The sequence below is a fragment of the Argopecten irradians genome, chromosome 3, assembly GCF_041381155.1.
Source record: "Argopecten irradians isolate NY chromosome 3, Ai_NY, whole genome shotgun sequence".
Lineage (NCBI taxonomy): Eukaryota > Metazoa > Mollusca > Bivalvia > Pectinida > Pectinidae > Argopecten > Argopecten irradians.
Window position 1 is genome coordinate 17,051,754 of NC_091136.1, and position 20,252 is coordinate 17,072,005.

The 20,252-nt window shown below is 34.5% G+C and overlaps 1 protein-coding gene across 1 annotated transcript; it reads left to right on the plus strand.

Moving 5' to 3' along the window:
- Window positions 1-1,812: 1,812 nt before the first annotated feature.
- Window positions 1,813-14,714, plus strand: LOC138317691 (hemicentin-1-like). The gene is made up of 14 exons (XM_069259531.1): window positions 1,813-2,078; window positions 3,854-4,147; window positions 4,480-4,773; window positions 6,609-6,820; window positions 7,402-7,566; window positions 7,957-8,104; window positions 8,606-8,899; window positions 9,413-9,697; window positions 9,811-10,002; window positions 10,370-10,462; window positions 11,068-11,355; window positions 11,879-12,001; window positions 12,284-12,329; window positions 13,202-14,714. The coding sequence occupies exons 1-14, from the start codon at window positions 2,003-2,005 to the stop codon at window positions 13,479-13,481; spliced, it is 2,790 nt and encodes a 929-aa protein (XP_069115632.1). The 5' UTR covers window positions 1,813-2,002; the 3' UTR covers window positions 13,482-14,714.
- Window positions 14,715-20,252: the final 5,538 nt, after the last annotated feature.

Genomic DNA, 20,252 nt, shown 5'->3' on the forward strand with positions numbered 1-20,252 from the left:
AAATGCCATATCGGTCCAGATATCATACTTAATAATCACCATTACAAGTATTTTATGCAATAAATATGTCAGAAATCAGTTTGGACACTCAAGTAGATTTGTTACCTGGGTTTATTACACTATGCATATAGAAGTGCCACGGCAAATACAATTCTTTATTCTGCAGAAATATATGTTTGTCTAAACATGGAACAAAATCTACACTACAATTAGTATCTAGACTTATAAACCCAACTTTTTTATGATAGCAGAAATATACTCGAAAATTACGAAATGTATACACATACACCACATTTTTATTTAGTACGTTTGCAGTTCGATCAATGCATTGCTATTTTGGATGTAAATGCAGTAAATGAATTGGTAACCGATCGAACTATCCTGACTCTAACTTCTGATCAACTTGCCCCTCCCCCAACACCACATATCTTGCCTATTGGCTACCTACTTACACTGCATTAAAAAAGTGTTTCTAAGTGACCCCTTAGTCTTCGTTACTGATCTAGATTCCATTTACATGTAAGTCAGCAAACCTTTACGTCACGATGAAGAAGTGGTTAAAGTATCTGATAATCTATATCTATCCTCTCTTTCTGGGTTTCAGTGGCCTTCAACATGTACCTTTGAATTGCAAGTTCGAAACCCACCTCAGACGCCGCCAGACACTGAGAGTACATTATGTAGGTCGGCGTTTTTCTCTAAATACTCCGACTTCACTCAACTGTAAAATCTGTTCCGTACATTAGTTATATTGTATGACACTGGTCTTTAATAGAAGTGATACACTAAAAGTTTGGACTAAGTGCCACCCTCTCGTGTGGGAGCAGCAACGTAATGACTATATACATGTATGTAGGTCTGTGATTTTGTTTCACGTACCCTGGTTTTCAACCAACTGCAAAACTGACAACGCCTTAAATTTTTTTTTAATTATATAAGTACAGTAACATAAACTACTAAGAGTTGCAAAACTAGCCTTTAAATATTACACATAAAAATTTTTCAGCCAAGCTCTGAAACAGGTATGTGGACCATAATTTGTGTTATGTTGTTGTACATAGTGATAATGATAATAATATATTTCATTAGCGTGTCACACATTTTCGCACAACAATAGTCTTCATTAGTAAAAATGCCCAGCCCTTAATTGGCTTACGAGACACATATCTAATAACTACAAAAACTTTAATGATTTTGAATAACAGATAGGAAATATCAAATGTCATTATACACTCGTACATGTAATTTCATATTCGTCATATATAATACCAAATGACTGATAACTTTGATACAGTTTGCATACTGTGATTGATAATCTCCCCTCTTCGTTTGAAACTTATAGAATATTATGAACAATGATCCCGTTTAGCCAATGTTGATATGACCAATAATTTTGAACTCATAATGTTACCGTTCAAAAGACGGGTTAAATATTTAAACATGTAGTCCTATAATTGTTTCTGACCGTAGGTCGGCGTTAAATATTTCAAAGACAAATTTGATCTGTGTTAAACCTTTAAACAAAGGTGTGTAGTTGTTATATTTCAACACTTGTGTAGAAGACAATAGCAGCGGTACTATATCTTCTTTTCTGATCAAGTCTAAATTTATTGGCCGCGTTAACACTTCATTGAAAATCACTCATCGTGTCCATCACATAATTTAATACAATAAACTAAACCTACGTTCGTATACACTAATAAGGACAAACATAGGAAATGGTATGGTTTAGTCAATATTGTTTATCATTTCTTGTCTCTTAAACAAGACATATTGTTTTGTAAATCCAACTTACTATTAGCTTTGCTTGGCCTTCAATTTGCATTCCAAAATTCAAAGATCGAAGTTGTGCACGTAAGCTACCACTGGATGTTGTTTTATCACCAATTAATTGTAAACTTAGGGATTTTCTCTTGAGATTGTGAAGCTTTTTGGTAATTTAACACATGGAATCGGATATTTTCAAGATGTGACGATTTAGGGATTACAAATACAGATAATTATGGCCTGTACTGTTTGGAAGATCTTCTTCGCCCTCATTGTTGCCTTTACTGGAGCTCCTTGTGCAGGATCTCAAGGTAATTTTTGTGACAATATATTGCCTCGCTATTCTCCAGGGCCCAGTTTCATGAACATTCCCTGACTTAAAGGAATTCTTTAATTTAAATTTCACCATCGAAAAGTATTACAGAAGATAAGCAAAAGCCCTTAAGTTAATGAACATTCCTTAAAATATGTTATGCTTTCCTATGGGGAATTTAAAGTAAAAATATAGATGCTTCACCACCGACAGAGCATAAATGGTATTCATTATTTGAACAATAATTGGTGTTTAATCGTGTAGATATAGGTCTAATTAACGCAAAAATAATATAAGATAATTTCTTTCATACCTATATACAGGTGTAATACTAGGGCAATGCACTCATGCCGCCTGAGGACTGGTTTTACTATAAAAGATGCAAACAACGCATTTTTTGTTGAATATCACGTAATTTTTCATACATGAAAAATTACGTGATATTCAACCGTGGATTTCTTCGAATTTATTTCAAAATGGCGGGATATTATAGTTGTAAAATTGCAATAAAATGTCGACGTATGAAAGAAAAATACTCTTTCATAAGTGGATATGAAGGATAGGGATATTCTACCCTCGGGATCACAAAATGTTGCAAAACCATCGACAAGCCTCGGGTTTTACTACATTTTGTGACTCTCGGGTGGAATATCCCTATCCTTCATATTCACATATGAAAGAGTCTTATATTATTTTACCTTTGGTGCATGTGCAATCAGTACATCATTCCATACAGCATAAAGTGCCAGGGATTTTTTTTCGGGATGCAATTAATTATTTTTGATATTTTTAACTTGAAAAAAATAGAAGCTCAAACGATGGTAATGGTGTAAAGTAAGTAACTTTTGTAACTTTTCTGAAGAAAAAGACTAAATTGTCTGCTGCTGTTTTTGATAGCGAATAAATATCATTTGTCAGCGATGGAGCATCTTTAAAGAACGAATGTTCATGATATTGGACGCAGATTCATGTATTTACGATATTCATAAAAAAATAACTCCACCGATATTATCAACTGATAACACGCTTGAGTATTAGCAAATGGGCAAAGTTCCATTGACTTGAATTTTATACATATGCTTATATCTTTGTCTATATAATGTATGTAGCTGTCTCATATTCCTCCATGAATATAAGACCAGTCACAGAGGTTCACCACAAAGGAAAACATCTTATTGGTGTTAAGAGGAACAAGTTTTTACGCTTTTTGATAACGTTTAACGTTTTATTTTTGTATCTCGTATCATAATTGATGATGATTATACAAGACCAAATGTGTATACGACGTTAACATTGATTTACAAAAAATGATTAAAGTCTCAATATTTGTTTCGTTCGTTAAGTGAGAGTTAACCCTAAATTGTTATTTCACCTTGTAAATTTATAGATGCATTTGCAGATAAACTGTATTAGCATTATTGAATACATTCTGTATTATTAGTATATCCATACACAATTAGGACGAATTGTCTTTCTGGAGATTACTTTACACACAAAGGAAGCCAGCTCGTCATCCCGTATATTGTAGAAAGAAATACATACATATGTAGTTACGAAATGACGAGAATAAAGCATCATGCAAAGTTCTATAAGATTCTCATCGATTATTGGCATTTGTTTGCTTTCCATGCATAGATATGAACGTCCTACGGTCTGTACTTGGCAACTGGTCCAACGTGGTTCTCAAACTCGAAATCCAGAGATTGAGGACATTTGCTTTCGTCATGAAAAGGTACAACTATATTCTATAACTTAATGATCTCTCTGTTTTAGCGGAGATCAATGTTTTCCCCGAGACCGACAAAGTGTGGATCCGGGAGTCTCGACCTTTGAACCTCACGTGCATTTTCACTGGATATCACATTAGAGACGTCACGTGGCAAATTAATGGGAGTGAAATAAAGAACGAGCTGGGTGCGCATGTCACGAAGCAGAGAACATGGACCTATGAGACTTCTTATCTCACTGTGACGTATTATAAGAAAGATGCGGAGTTCACGGATACCGGAAACTACTCCTGTCAGGCGGGACAACTCAGCAAGGCGATAGAGGTCAAGGTCACTAAAGGTTAGTAGAAAACTTCAAGCGGCAAAACAGAACAAGTTGCTGTTTTTTGCGTAACCGTTACTATTCATTAAAATGAAAATTGTCTGAGATACATGTGCGTACAGGTACAAATGTACAGATGTGAATGTAATCATGAGTAATTTTCACATTTCAGTTCCGTTTTATGCGAAAATCATCTACATTTGAAGTACATATTCATATTTCTACCTTGTCAACCGTATGGAAATCTTGATATTGAGAAAATCTCTTTACTCATATTTATTTAATATACACTTTGAAAGTATAATTATGCAAGACTTGTTCTAAACGTGCGTTCAAACTTCCATTAATAGGTCGACTACAGATTCGACCGGATGTTGACAAAGTTATCATCATGGCAACCAAACCAATAACTCTTGTTTGTGAGTTTGAGGGTAAAGATTTACTTCCGGTCAAGTGGTACAAGAATGGGATGCCGGCATTTGGTTTCATGACACGTGGTTATGTCGTAAAACCAACATCTTCCAACAAGAAGGTAGCGGTGTCGGCAGAAATAAGTGAGCAGTTTGCTAAAAGAGGAAATTCTGGAAAATATACCTGTATGGCCGGGCCATTCATGAGGACACTCATTGTAGAAGTATCTGAAGGTAATTAAGTTTTAACTTCCTTACGATGTTCTGACATAGGAGCAGAGCTTGTGTATTATTACTATTAGTATAATAATATAACATAAAAAAGTATAAGGTTTATCGTTTTCAGCATTATCTTTAGTCCCTGAGTCAATCTTTAAATATTAGGGGTCGATCGTATCTTGGTACATTGTATGCGAAGGTGTAATTTGGTATACAAGCAAATATAGCAAATATACAAGCAAATTAATGGCCGATGTGCTGTTTTTCATTATAATATCTCGGTTTTTTTAATTCAACAGATTTTTAAATAAATAAAGACAGTAATAATCTCTTGTATTTTCAGACATGCATAAGTGATTTCCCATTAAGATACCTAGTGAAATTTAATTCATACGGCATGATTTATGTTGTATCATATATAGCAATGCACTAAAGATAAACTATCATCTGTTTATCGAATGAGAGTATTTTCATTGTTTTATCTTGTACAGTTTGTTAATAGTGATACTTTTTCTCTCTAAAATTAGGTAGTGGTACAGTATATGGCCGGCTGAGTAATATATCTTGACACGCTATCACATATACAGAGCACTAAGTGTCCGTATATTTTGATCCTTTTCTGTACTTTATATGAAATCAAAAAGTTATATTTGTTTACAGTTTATTGGGTGACGTTGAAATATTTGATACATATTTTGCAATACTGACATGTGAATTGTTCGATTAATTGATTAATCGATTTGAATACTTAAACGAACGAAATTATTGAACAAATGAATGCATGTTATAATGCGTTTCAGTAGAGTAATTACCATTTGAACGATAGTTTTACAGTGGAACTATTTACGTACCTGTACCCATCTATAGTCAACTGCCGCTGTCGACGGCGATACACTGAAATCAACACGGAGCAGTACTTACATGTACATGTATATTATGTATAAGTATCGATAAGAGGATTAAATGTACTTCGTCTCCTCAATATGGATACTATTATATGTACACAACTGGGCGAAGAGTTACCTACCATTTAATTTCAGAGAAACAAAGGAAAAAAATAAAACATTCAGATTTTGCACAAAGATAAAACAAATCTAAATAATTACTGAATGCTTAGAAATTACAAAACTGCATTCTATCAAAAAGGCTGAAGTTAAGAGTGAATCAGAAATAAATAAGGAGTTATTGAAAATTTTAATATATAATAAGATCGATGTTACCTTTCATATAATCATACACTAAAACTCAACTGGGAAGCTGTACTCTTTCATCAAACACAGGTGCCTAATGTACCAACGTGTAATCAAAGCTCCACCAAACCCTGATCGGCCTCCCCTGTTTGCCCTGAATTTAGGCAAATTTAGATTGCTACAGTGTACCAATACTACACTTACATCTACTTTTGTAACATTTTCTCTGGATACTCTTGCTGTGATGGTTTGTCTGTATATTAGCAGTTCTTACTTTTGTAGGTATTTCCAAATATGAGGCACCCGTCATTAGCAGCTGTTTCTTTGGGTATATTCTAAATGGGATAAGTGAGAGGGAGTGAGAAGAGATGAGAGGGGCGAGTTTGAGTGGGCTATTTGTCTTCAATTATATTACGGAAATTACTGAGATGATTATTTTGTTTTATTTCTTAATTATAATATTTTCCATATATTCTAGTCACGGTTCTTAAAATGTCATCCATATGCCTTTGCAGTGTTTCTCACCAATACTTTAGTATTTTCAAAATAATATATTAGTGGTAGATCTATGTTAATTTTCTATAAAAAAAAATGAGGAGTCTCATGTGTAAAGTAAGATGAACATGAGAAATCAGTTTCTTTGCCATTTTCATTCATTAGAACCCTGCCAGGTGGCGCTAGTGAAATCCCTTCCTGGTGTATCCATAACCGCGTCCTCATACTACGAAGATACGCTTTACTCGGACGCGCCATCTAGGGGTAAACTGGATACAGTTAAGGAAGGGGACATAACTGAGGCTAAGACTGGCAGGAGAAAGATTCTAGGAGGGTCGTGGCAGGCATCAATAACTGATAAACGACAATGGATACAAGTATGTTAAATGCTTTTTACAATGATTGCTTGAAAACTAATTTGGCAATACTAGTACATGGTATTTTATTATATATCATGATTGAAAAAATAGTATACATCATTATCGATTTAGTAAAATTGCAAAAAAGTTCACCTCAGTCAAGTGATTAAACTGTTGCCGTGTTTTGAGAAACTGGAATCAAAGGTTATAGACAATAAGTGTCTATTTCAAATATTTATTGGCGTTCGCCAAGGAGGAGGCAAAAGTCTCTCGATTTTCAATCGACGTATTTTCTTAAAAAAACAAAACAAAAAACCTAGATGTTTTGATATTGTTTTTATGTCTAAAAGTGTATAAGGACTGTAGGTGTTGAAAGATGTCTTTATTTCTTAGGGAGAAGTGAACTTTAAGAAGAAAGTTGCATATTTCTTAGGGAGAAATCAACTTTAATAAGAAAGTTGCGTAACAATGAAAATTCTTGTTTGATGTATCATGGATATTCATTGCATTCGAGATAATTTTAACGTTTTGAAAGGCCAAACTAAGTTTGTCTAGAAGTTTTACATGTATATAAATGGTACTATGTTCTGACGTTCTAGCTTGAATTCCCCCAACTCGCAATAGTGACCCAGATAGCTACTCAAGGGAGATCATCCACGGACTGTTGTTCTCAAAGACAATGGGTCACACAATACAAGGTCCTGTTTAGCAAAGACGGACAGCACTGGAACAAATACAGAGAAATAAAGTCAGGAGAAACTAAAGTTTGTATATATCAGGCATTGCTCATGCTTTAAATCACATAGATTTCGGCAAACATCGTCGTGCGATCCCAGTAAATATAGATGGGTTATAAATCTGTTGGTGCATTTAGTAACATGTACAATTTAAATTGAAATCCGAAATGAACGTCATACATGTAATTGATTAAGGTATTTTTTTCCCGAGAATTTTCCTTTCTATTAGTACTTTCCAGATTCATTTTATATGAATGGAACAATGCAACATGGAAAACAATTCTTCCGTAGATTACTGTGTTTCTTTAATAAGGGAGTTTCCATCATTCCCTAAATAGTAAATAAAGTGTAAAAGTATAAAAATAAATTAACATGATGTTGGTATTGATACATAAATGATGTTTTCTTCCATGTCAGCTCTTTGAAGGTAACAATGACCACGACACCAAGCGTACACACGAACTTCCGGTTCCGGTTATCGCTCGATTCTTGCGAATTAATCCTGTTTCCTGGAGTGAGAAGATATCTCTGCGTGTGGAAGCTTTCGGTTGTACTGTACCTTCAAGTATGTTTTGAAAATCCATTAGTTAAATATATTGTAAATGTTATGTATTAATAAATGGCTTGATTAAAAGAGGACATAAAATTACATTATTGATTACAAAATTAGACATGCTCGTAATTTCCATTGTTCTCATTGGCTTATACATTGTCACATGGAGTCCGATATGTTTCCATCATTTGTGACGTCACAACCAGATTGATATTGTGCTTATGGATTTCATAGCTCAAATATTGAGTTCTACAGGGTGGCGTCGTATGGCCTTCGTTCTTGTAATCAACATGCATATTAGATATGAGAGTCAGGGACGTTTGATTTGGACCTCAACAAAGGTTCATATTTGGAAAGTATGTTATGAGTTTAGACTTGTAGCCATTATTTCTTATGAAACCTCTTTCGTATTCAAAGCAACCAAGTGTAAGTTTTACATTGTATTATCGATAATCACAATTCATATGATAGATTTGGTTTAATATTTTGAATTTATTTCTTGTTTATTTTCAGCATTGAAGATGATTTATCCTCTGGTGCCGCTCAACTTCTTCCGCACCGATCAAAGTTTTCAAATCACTTGTGCGTTTGATGGACCAGAACCTCCTTCGTTTCGTTGGCTGAAAAATGAGCGCGACCTTCACCTTGATTCGACCTTTATGAAGGTCATTGATACATCATATAACCATGACGGTGTCACAACACGTGAAACTTTGATAAAAAGCCAGATGAAATTTACGGATTCTGGGACATACACGTGCAGAGACGAGACTTCGAAACTTGAACAAAGTGTAGATATATTTGCAGGTAATATACACTCATCTGGGATTATTTAACCCTGAAATTTAAAAATGAACTCTTCCAGCATAATATAACTCAGTGAATTTTACCGTGTAATTAGCTCTGGTTTGTTACACATACAAGGGGTGACGGTGGGCGAAACTTCACAGGTCATTTGCTTGGTATTCATCGTTGATCGGTGTGTTTTCTTGGGTAACTCCAACCTTTTTTTTAAAACGGGAACCTAATTGTAAAACACACATGAATGATCCCTACTTGTAAAACACACATGAATGATCCAGCTGTTAACAATACGACAATAAATTAAACAGCCGCGTAACGAATGGTGAAAAAATATTTCATATTTTTCGAACCTTTTACAAGGCACGGCAATACCTTGTGTACAAATACGAGTGTGTTTAGAGATTTATACATTTACTCGTGAATCTGTTTGTCTTCTCATGTAGTACAGTAGCAAGAGTCGACAGATACTCTACGCAAAAAGTATGACGTAATATTGAGGTTGCTTTTGAATTCTAGCGGAACTGGATATGAAACCGGAAGTTGATATCATGTGGGTTACAACAGGGCAACCAATCGAGATGCAGTGTTCATATCGAGGTTCGGAAAGGAAACAGATTGAGTGGTTGATAAACGGCCAATCAAATGCGTCTAAATTTTCATCGGACGTGAAATACGACTTCCTGCAAGATGCTTTCTCTGTGTGGACTAATATTTCCAAAATAGCAACAAGAGGCGACAACTATGATGTTTCCTGTGCAGTAGCAACACTGAAGAAGACGGTCAGAGTTCGGGCCATAGCAGGTACAGTACTGTCGCATACCTCTTCTGGCGCGTGGTTAAGTTGTCAAAGAAATGATTTCAATATTACATGTATGTTGAATTGTATATGGAATGTGATTTCCATTGATTTACAGATAAAATTGAAAGTGTGCTTTTGAAAGAAAAGGAAACAACAACGTTGGCCTGTACAGACATCGGCCATATTGATGACGTCAAGAGTGACATATTTTGGACCAAAGATCACGTGCCATTGGACAGAGTGACGGGTCTCGTGGGAAGATACCAGTACAATTCTGAGACCAGACAATTGTCAATATCCGAATCAAGTAGGTTTATCGTGCATTCACAAAACTAATGTCGCTTTAAAGTATCATAATCCTTAGTTAGATTAGCATACCATTTCTGATTTTAAATCGCATTGGATATCCGCATTTTACAGTGCTCGTCTACAGGTAATTAATTCGTAAGATATTTTATTAAATTGATATAGAAATTATTGCGTTAAACAATTAAATCACCAATGTTTCATTTGAATTCCCTAGTACATGTAATTGGTAAATTTGATAGCGTATGTTTTCTTTATTCAAATGACGCTTGAGTTCATCAATAAATGCATATCTCAGATATATGTAAAATTTGGAAAGGCAAGAAAATGATTGAATTTTCTTTCTTTTCTTCCTTTTTTTTGCACAGAACTCTCTGATGCTGGGAGGTATGAATGTAACGTCCTGCTAGAGGTTGGGAGTGCCCATCAAAAACAAATATCGATACCGGTAGATATAATTGGTAAGTGTCTGAAATGCCATATTCCTGCTGAAAGATATACTTGATGCCTAATAATCATGATGATTCATATATATTTTGTAACTTTTTCATTACTGGAAAGTTTCATGGAGTAATTATTGGTGCTTATCAACGGTTAGCAATAATTGAGAACAACTAAGATGTTCATATTAAACAAAATATTACCAAATTTTATTGATTTTCGGCAACACAAAAAATAGCATGCTTCTTTCTCTAACATTGACATTGTTGGATACCTCATTCAGACCTTCTCCTAGAACAAATTAGGTATACATCTGATTTAACTTTATTGAAAAAGTCCCTAAAAATCACATTGATACAATGTAAATCAAATCTTGCACACATTATTCTATATAGCTACAATGTACTTGCAATCGAATATTTATGTTAAATGTTGTCGCTTAAGGCTGTTATACATGCACATGTATGTGCACTTTAAAAGAGCTCTGAAACGTTTTAATCTTCAGTCAAATGGTACATTTTATTCAAAAGTGACTTCGTTCAGTCTAAGAAAACATTTTCAAACAACTAGATTAACCGTCTTGTGTTTGTGCATTTTGATGACAATTTGTCTCATTTCTTTACAGTAGCGCCATCTATTACCATGGAAGGACAATCTAGCATTTTGTTGGGAAGTACTCTCCATATCTTCTGTCACATAACCGGATATCCGGTTCCTAATATCACGTGGTACAGAAATGGTGAACAGATCATAGCAGAGACCGATAAATACGTTTTTCTCGCTCATCAGGGTTTAGACAAAGGTCACCTTGAAGTACATGACGTCAACCTAGAGGATGACGGGACGTACGAATGTACTGGAAACAATGGCGTGTTTCCGGAGGTGAAGAAAAGTTTGGATATTCATGTTAAAGGCAAGTTTTGACATTGCATACTAATACATCTGTACCGAAACACCGCTTAATTTCGGCCAAAAAGGCTAAAATATTCGTTTTGAGATTTTGGTCCCGGGCTTGGAGCCCCGGCATGGTCGCTGCCCCTTTCCTTTCTTTTATTATTCTCTGATTCTGTTGGATCTGTGGGTTCCCCGTTTTCCGATTCTTCTGATCGCAATTGTTGGTGTATTGGTGAAATCTGAAATAAACTTTGAGCTGATGACCACAGTATTGCTGTTACACTCTAAATCACCATGAAACCAGATGTTAAAAAAGTCCCACTATCCCTGCGTAAATGACACAGATTAAAATAATACTATTCTTATTATGCCTCCAACGATTTGAGAAGCACTGTTATTAAATCACTTTTCGATAAAACAAATCACGATCAACAATGAGGTTTTATTTCAAATATCTAAAGGTGTTTGCCAAGGTGATGTTGATAGCTCCTCACTGTTAGACATTTTTAAAAAACATATCTTTTTTTTTTCTAATTTGACAGAGACTGGTGAAGGTCGCACTGTCCTCATCCTCGGAGTCCTTGGTACTTTCTTCATATTAGTTATCGTCATATGTTGTGCTGCCGGCATTGCTAAAGTGCGACGGCGACGCAAACAACGAAAAGGTAGAAAAGCATGACATTTTATACAGTCATTGTAATTTCAATGAATATACATGTATGTATATTGAATTGCATCTTGTCGATCAGAAAGCGAAAACAATTCAGTTTGACTAAAAGAAAAATAAGGTATGGAGACAATGCTGGCCCATGCAAAACCATAAGATATACACATGTGTATGCTTAATTGTTTCAGATGGCATTTATTAAGCGATGCAAACATATATAGAATTAACCAGAATGCTTACACAAAATAGATATAATATAGATCTCCATTTTTCTTTTCAGAAACCTTGAAAGCATTAGAAAATATGTCGTCTACGCCTGATAGTTTGTAAGTAATGATACCAGAGTTACTTCCCTTTCTATCACTCTGTCAGCACTGATGGAGTAAAAGAAAGGAAGTACATTTTGTAAGTGATGGATACAGTGTTTATATTAGCTCGTATGCCATTGCTGCCAACAGCACTTACTACTATAAAACATATACAATATATTAAGGTTTTTCGACAAAATTTCAATTCATAATGTTTTAACGTTTCGGTTTTGAACATGGGAACATGAAAACTGTGTGTACCACATGTGATATGTTTTGTTAAAAAGTACATGTAATTTTGTAATTAATCCCTTGTCCCAGCTGACTCGTCTGAAAATGGGAACATTAATTATAACTGCACGTGCAGGACAATGCTATATAGTATATAATAATTATATATACATATCTGTTGTATATAGTGAGTGGGAGAGGTAATTTAAAATGCAAGGATTATAGTTCGGCTGTACTTTTGTGTGCAGTTTTCATTTAAATCAATTTAGAATTGCTTTATTGCACGATATAGCCATGATGTAATTATCTTATATTGTAAAATATCAATATTATGATACTACAAGATTTTATTAATAAGCTACAATATGTTTGAATTGTATTAAAGCGTACGTATTATATTGCAGGTTTGCGTGAGAAAATTAATGGCGTTTTCACACGAATTCATTACTTTAATTTCAATATCAAGAGACACGACTATCAAAAGCATTTGTTGCCCGGCCGTCCACAGTTTTTTTTTAAGTAAATGGAAGTTAAACTTAAACGATCGTTTTTCATAAGAATAGAGTAGGCCTAATCTGTAATTTCAACAGACAAATGTATTTATATAACATAATATAATAATTGTCATTCTTACGAGACACAATTCTCTGGTGTTTCAGTGCAAAGCAATATGTGCAGCTTAATACCATCGACAGGAGCAGAACAGTCGAAAGGGAAGACGAACAGTCCCAGTTCATATCGAGGCCATTCGATTTGCGAACTACTGACGAAAGGATCAATCAAGCACGCTCGCTACCGGATCTGCCGGAAGCCGAACCACTTCCGGTGCCAGAAGAACCCGCGTATGATGACACCGGATCGGAAACATACGAAAAATATGAACGTCCCATGCATACTCATACATTTCCCACACAGCCATCGCGCTCATACCGGAATTAAAAAAACAATCATTTCCACCGGAAGTAACCTTTGCAAATGAAACAACTCATAATTATACATGTATCTTCACCACACATTCCTTTTCTGATCGAAAGTGATCGAAAGAAAATCAATTACTTCGTAAGCGATAAAAAGCTAGCAATATTCGAATCGTTTCATAATTACATTTCCTAGATACATTACTTCATACCGGAAATGGGCACACCTTTCTTTGTTCTTACCGGAAGTTGTCAAAACGGATAAATATATAATTGGAAGAAATATACGGACAGATATTTTCGTTCTCACATCTTTCCTTTGCAAACAGTTTAGTCGAATTCTTATCGGAAGTGATCCAAACAAGTCGGTCTCACAGGAATTTACCGACCAACGGTCTGGGATTGACAAATTGTAATCAGAAATAGATATTGACGATTGACTATTATTAATCGGAAGTGGTCAGATCAAAGTGGCAATTGATCTGGTTTTATCACATGCTTGTTAATCTATTTATTGTACAGTCATTAGTAATTAAGTAACTTTCAGTAGTTATGATTTCAGTGTACTAGTAGCTCATTATTTTGTACATTGTTTATGTTTGTGAAATCTTGCAATCCGTCCATTTCAAACAGTGTTAGTTATACGTGTAGTTTGTGCAAAAAGAGGAACTGTGATTCAGGGTCATATGTGATGAACAGTGAATAATTATAACTATTGTTTCTTGTTGGAGTAGACCGGATATAATGTTCGTCGCTTCCTATCGGACTGGACAGTTGTATTGGACTAAGCCTCATTGTTTGCCATTCTACAGGCTACGTGTGCAAAGGAGAACAATGTAGGAGATATCTTGCAATCAATCGCAACATCTGGAGAAATTGATATTAGTAGTTGAATATCAAAGAACATATGGCTAGGGAAAAAACTATAAAAGTGTGTTTCAATTGTGACAAAATAGAAAGTATATAGAGTCATTAAGTTCAAGTTCCATATTATACATATATTGCCCAAATTGAAACGCGTAACTTAATACATTGCCCAAATTTAAACGCTTAACTCAATGCATTGCCCAAATTGATTCGTAAACACTTTATGTATATATTTCGTTTCATAATAGTTTATCATCACGTTTTGACAATTGGGACACCACCGTGTCCGGGCAAATCTGTAACGTTCTTACCATGTACCGGAATTATATCATTGAATCTGAATGGACATCATTAAATCCTATTGATATGTTGTTGAGAACTAGTACTTGTTCCGTCTTGTTGTTTCATCTGTTGAAGTACATGTAACTTGTGCCTAATCCCTTGGTATTTAAAGAATGTTACATATGTTTAAAATTAAAGACTTGTTCCGCCAAAAGACTACGGACATGCATATAGTATACGCTTTATAAAATGTCTAATACAATTCAATACCAGATGTCAGATAATGACAATAAGCCGGTGACATGACTTTAAATGATAATGAGCAATAAAATAGCAGTTCTTCCCATCTCATTCCGATCTCCTAATTAGCTTTTACATTGGCCTTGACCTTGGCCTGAAAAAAACACTGAAACTCTACAAGCTATGCGATGAAAATCAGTGAAGACAAGAAGTCATTTGAGTACAAGTGATGATTTTGTAAAATCAAAAATGAAAAATCAATGAAGCCATCAGAGAGCTGAAAATGATTTTCATAAATTCATGAAGCAGCAATGACCTTGACATTGACCTAACAAATATGAAACTCTTGTCAAAGATATATTTTCATGCCATACATAGTACATTATTTTGAATGACTCCAAATTCACTCCCAACAAGTTTTGCTATATAATCTAACAATGTATGAAGTTTCAACAAAATCCAAAACTGTTTTTGTCTGGAAACCATTGGCAAAGCAAACTATTGAGTGCATGCAGTGACTTTTGTAATTGACCTTTTGACACCAAAAACCAGTTGTTATCATTATATGAAGTTACAACAAAATCCGTTTTCATGTTATCGTCTGAAAGTTTGATAACTTACGGGAAAAAAATTGAAATTTGAAAAAAAAGAACATCCAAACAGACAGACAGACGAAGCCAGTAGTTATCTCCTGTTTTACCAGCCGTGGAATAAACTTCAGAGGAAAATCACATCCAAAATTCAAATTTTGCATGATTATGCACCTTGGTACACTTTAGAATTTTAATCTTAACACTATTTGAACAGTGGGCCATACGAAGGAGGATATCCATGGTTACCAAATGGGGCAAAGGTCATTTATTGCATGGATACACAAAAATACATAGAGAATGGCTCCGGTGTAACGTTGGAAATGGACCCCCGTTGAAAATTGACCTCGGGTCATTTTTCAACGTTGAAAAAATACCCTGAAATGCCGTTGAAAACTGAACTTTAAGCGCACTTTTCTCACCGACCCGTTGAAAATGGACCAATAAGAACTCGTTTATCATTACGAAACCTACAAACTAGATCTCGACAACGCTTTCCCAATGACTCGCCCATGTCGAGGTATACTTTATAAATACTTAGTAGACAATTTTTGTTTACAGTTTTATTTAACAAAGCCTAATGACACGGAATGTAAAAGATGTTTAACAAAAATAAGACTTTCGTCACACAATTTAAATATTGAAAATGGAACAAAACTAATTATTTCACGAGAGAATAGATTATGTACATATTCCGATTGAAGTAAACTTGAGGATGGAGGTCCATTTTCAACGTTACACCGGCTTTGATTACCATTATCTTTCAGAGTTTCTTCCCTTTGTTTCGGTAAACTGATACAATATGAAACAAAGGTTGTCTATCATTTTGACAATAGGATAAAACAATGTATCACAAATATGTCGCTAATAGTAGCTTTTACATCGATTGCTTTTGGATGAATTTTTGACCTTTTCTTTAACTCAGTGATACAGTAAAATAGCGTGAAAATTGACAATCAAACATTACGTCCGTAAAAATAGAGTAAAACATAGCCATCGATATTCGATTATAAATACCAATGGTAGTCTGCTCAGATTGTTTTTGTCGACAGTTACCGCTGAGAACTTTATGAAATAACGAAACTTATTTTTTGGATCAATACATACTTTTTTGCAAAGGATACTAAACAAACAAAAAACTATATAAAAAAGGCGATAAAATGCAGCCTTGCCCTACGCCACGAGTGCTGTGTACGCACAAGAAACCACCGGGTTCATGCGTTTAAAAATAACATATGTAAAATAAAGTTGATATTTTCAGAAAACTTTCTTTTGTAAAAAAAATATACATACAAACACATAAGATTTTCTTTATGCTTTAGAATCAACAATATTTTTAACAAACGATAATTGTCAAACTAAATGTGTTTTTTTCTGAACATGGGAATGCTATACCAATAACCTATTGAAGTGATATAATTATTTGAAATATTTATTTTAGAAAAAAAATATATGACAAGTTGTAATCAATAATAGTGGTATACATTGACCGTACCTGTGCACAAGGATCTGAGAAAAAGGTAGAGTTTATATCAATCTGGGCCCACCAGAGTGCTTAATACATTTTAGACGATTTACATGTTGGGGTCTAGATCAAAAATGGGAAAAATAGATCCCTAAAACGTCTAAAAACGGTATAGACACTCTAATGGGTTCATATTGATACATGTATAAACTGTTACTAATCATCAGATCCCTGTGTATCCGTGTACACAATAGATTGTCTTATATACAAATATTACACCACACCCATAACTTCCACTTTCTTTTTTTACAAAGAAATAATACACGACCATCTCAACCTGGAGATATTCATGTAGATGTACACTACATGTAGATCAATTCCCCTTATAATTTAATTGGCTAGTGAAACTAGTGTGTCAAGGGAAGTAACTCTGCCATTATTAGACATCTCGCATTCAAATGCCATCAGTCAAACAAATAGATACATTGTATAGGATTTTCTTTCATACCTACACGTGTAATACTGGCTGGTCCAGGGCAATACACTCGTGTCGCCTGAGGCTGTATTGCATGGCTACCCATGCAATAAAGCCTCGTGGCGTCAACAAAATCTCTATTTCCTCGGTAAAGTTTTAACATTTTTTTCACAAATATGACTGGTTTTACTCTAAAAGATGCAAACAACGGAATTCGTGTTGAAAGTATCGCGTAATTTTTCTTGTATGGGAAAGCGACTTCCAGTTGTGGATTTCATCGAATTTATTTCAAAATGGCGGGATATTTTAGTTGTGAAATTGCAATAAAACGTCGAGGTATGAAAGAAAAATACTCTTTCATAAGTGGATATGAAGGATAGGGATATTCTACCCTCGGGGTCACAAAATGTTGCAAAACCCTCGGCAAGCCTCGGGTTTTACTACATTTTGTGACCCTCGGGTAGAATATCCCTATCCTTCATATCCACATATGAAAGAGTCTTATAATATTATCTTTCATATCGGTCATATGGTAGCTTAAAATCAAGGATTTATAAGTGAAGCTGAAATTACCAAGCATAAAAAATAGAATACAATTAAGAAGTGACTTGATGAATTGGCTACTGCTTAACAATGCACATTATATATGTACATTATATGTTTCAGCCACCGGGATCTGAGAATTAGTTAACAGATGATATAACGATGGACCCATCAGAGTGCCCTAAGACCATTTTTAGACGTTTTAGAGGTCTAGATAAAAAACCCCGATAAAAATCATATTTTACATTGTACTACATACGAGAAGGGTGGAAAGCCTTGGACTCCAATTTCTAACCCGCCTACCTTTAGCGGCTATACTTGTTGGAAAGAGCGATAATTTTTCTTTCAAAATCACCCTACATATCTATACAAAGTGTCGTCATTAAGACGATAAAAGCCCCATTATGACAATTTCCAAATATTTTTTATTGACAAAAAGATGTTAGTGTCAATCAAGGACGTACATTAGACATCAGACGTAGCCTGGTACATACATGGTGAGGTTTATGAAAATAAGGGGAGGTAACTCCTAGATGAGGAATGACATAATTTTTGATCATTTTTATTGTAACTATAAATCAACATTTAATTTTCATTTTATATATTATAACCAAATATTATCACATGATTCTAACTATACTTGGATAGTATGTATATTTTTTTTATATTGGTCCTATTCGCCACAACAGATACAGGCTATAAAGTCCACATGTGTATAACACAATTAGCCATCCACTGATGACTAGATTTGTAATTAATAGTGTTTATCCATAATTAGTTTCTTAGGAGTTACCTTACTTAAATATTTGATGATTTTAAATAACACAAAAAAAGAAGAAGAATGAAAATCATATTAACATATTAACAGAGAGACGATTCAAAAATTGAGTTTGGATAAGTCTCATTAGGCTGCCCATAGTACAAATATATTATGACAAACGCCTTGAACGTCATCTATTTAAAATTCATACTGGCTTCGTGGCCGATATAATATGCATGAGCGAGGCTTCGGCTGCAATCTCATTGGCCAGCTATGAAATGTCTATCTTTTCGGGACGTTGTACATCTACATATGGATTTCGCCGTTACTATTCAAACATATACAACTGTGGACTTTTCATAGCCGGCCAATGAGATTGCAGACGAAGCCTCATGTTTGTCATAATGGGGCTTTTATCGTCTTATGACGACACTTTGTATAGATATGTAGGATGATTTTGAAAGGAAAATTATCGCCCTTTCCAACGAGAGTAACCGATTTTATGACGATAAACTAGAAATGTGTTTTTATAGCCGCTAAAGGTAAGCGGGTTAGAAATTTGGAGTCTATGAGTTTCAACCCTTCTCGTACAAATATAGTACCATGTAGAATATGATTTATATCGTTTTTCGATTTAGACCTCTAAGACGTCTAAGAATGGTCTTAGGACACTCTGGTGGGTCCATAATTATATCATCTGTAATCTATTCTCAGATCCCTGTGGTTTCAGCTACATCTGTAAATAGACGAACCCCCCCCCCCAAAAAAACAAAAAAAAAACAAAAAAAAACAACAAAAAAACATGCACCTTTTTACTTTTACAATTACAGTAGCAAAGTCACTCAGCTCCAAATGCATTAATTCAATTATCTACTTAAAACTGTTCATGCCATCTAAAACCTTTCCTACTAGTTTTGATAAAGCTTTATGTTTTACTGTCCAAAAACACGTCGGTTGTTATTCAATGTATTGTTAAAGTACACTTTTAAATTAAAGATTTACTGAAATCAATTTCATATCCGATTCAATGTACATTACAATGCGGCTACCCATTCCATAATAAAAATGAAACTTAAAACGTTACATGTGTATACAGGGTATTTTCATATGTATCCTATTACCTAAATTTGAAACTCTCGGTCCTGTGATTGTGGGTCAGATAGATTGTAGAAGATAGATTGTAATACAGGTATGTACATGTATTATTGTTTTTGTATTCCATTCCTACTTTTAAACTTTGCGTTAGGCTTTAATGTCTTTCTTTGTTTTCTGTTCTGTGTCATAAGTTATTTTGATTTTCAGAAACCTATCATCAACCAACAAGGCTAAAAAACACGCGAGTGCAAGACAGGCCTAATAAACTAAATTTGCCTACATAACTAAAGCTTTCAATGTGTTCAAAAATTAGTATGTACAGGTCATGGACATCAGTGTTCTCTATATTAATCTCATCTGAACTGATTAAATTTAGAGAAGGGTTTTGTTATTGTAAAATTTACAACTTTGAAAATAGTACAAATGTATATATAATGTAGATATACAGCTTGTAGGAGGCAAAACTTGCTCCTGTT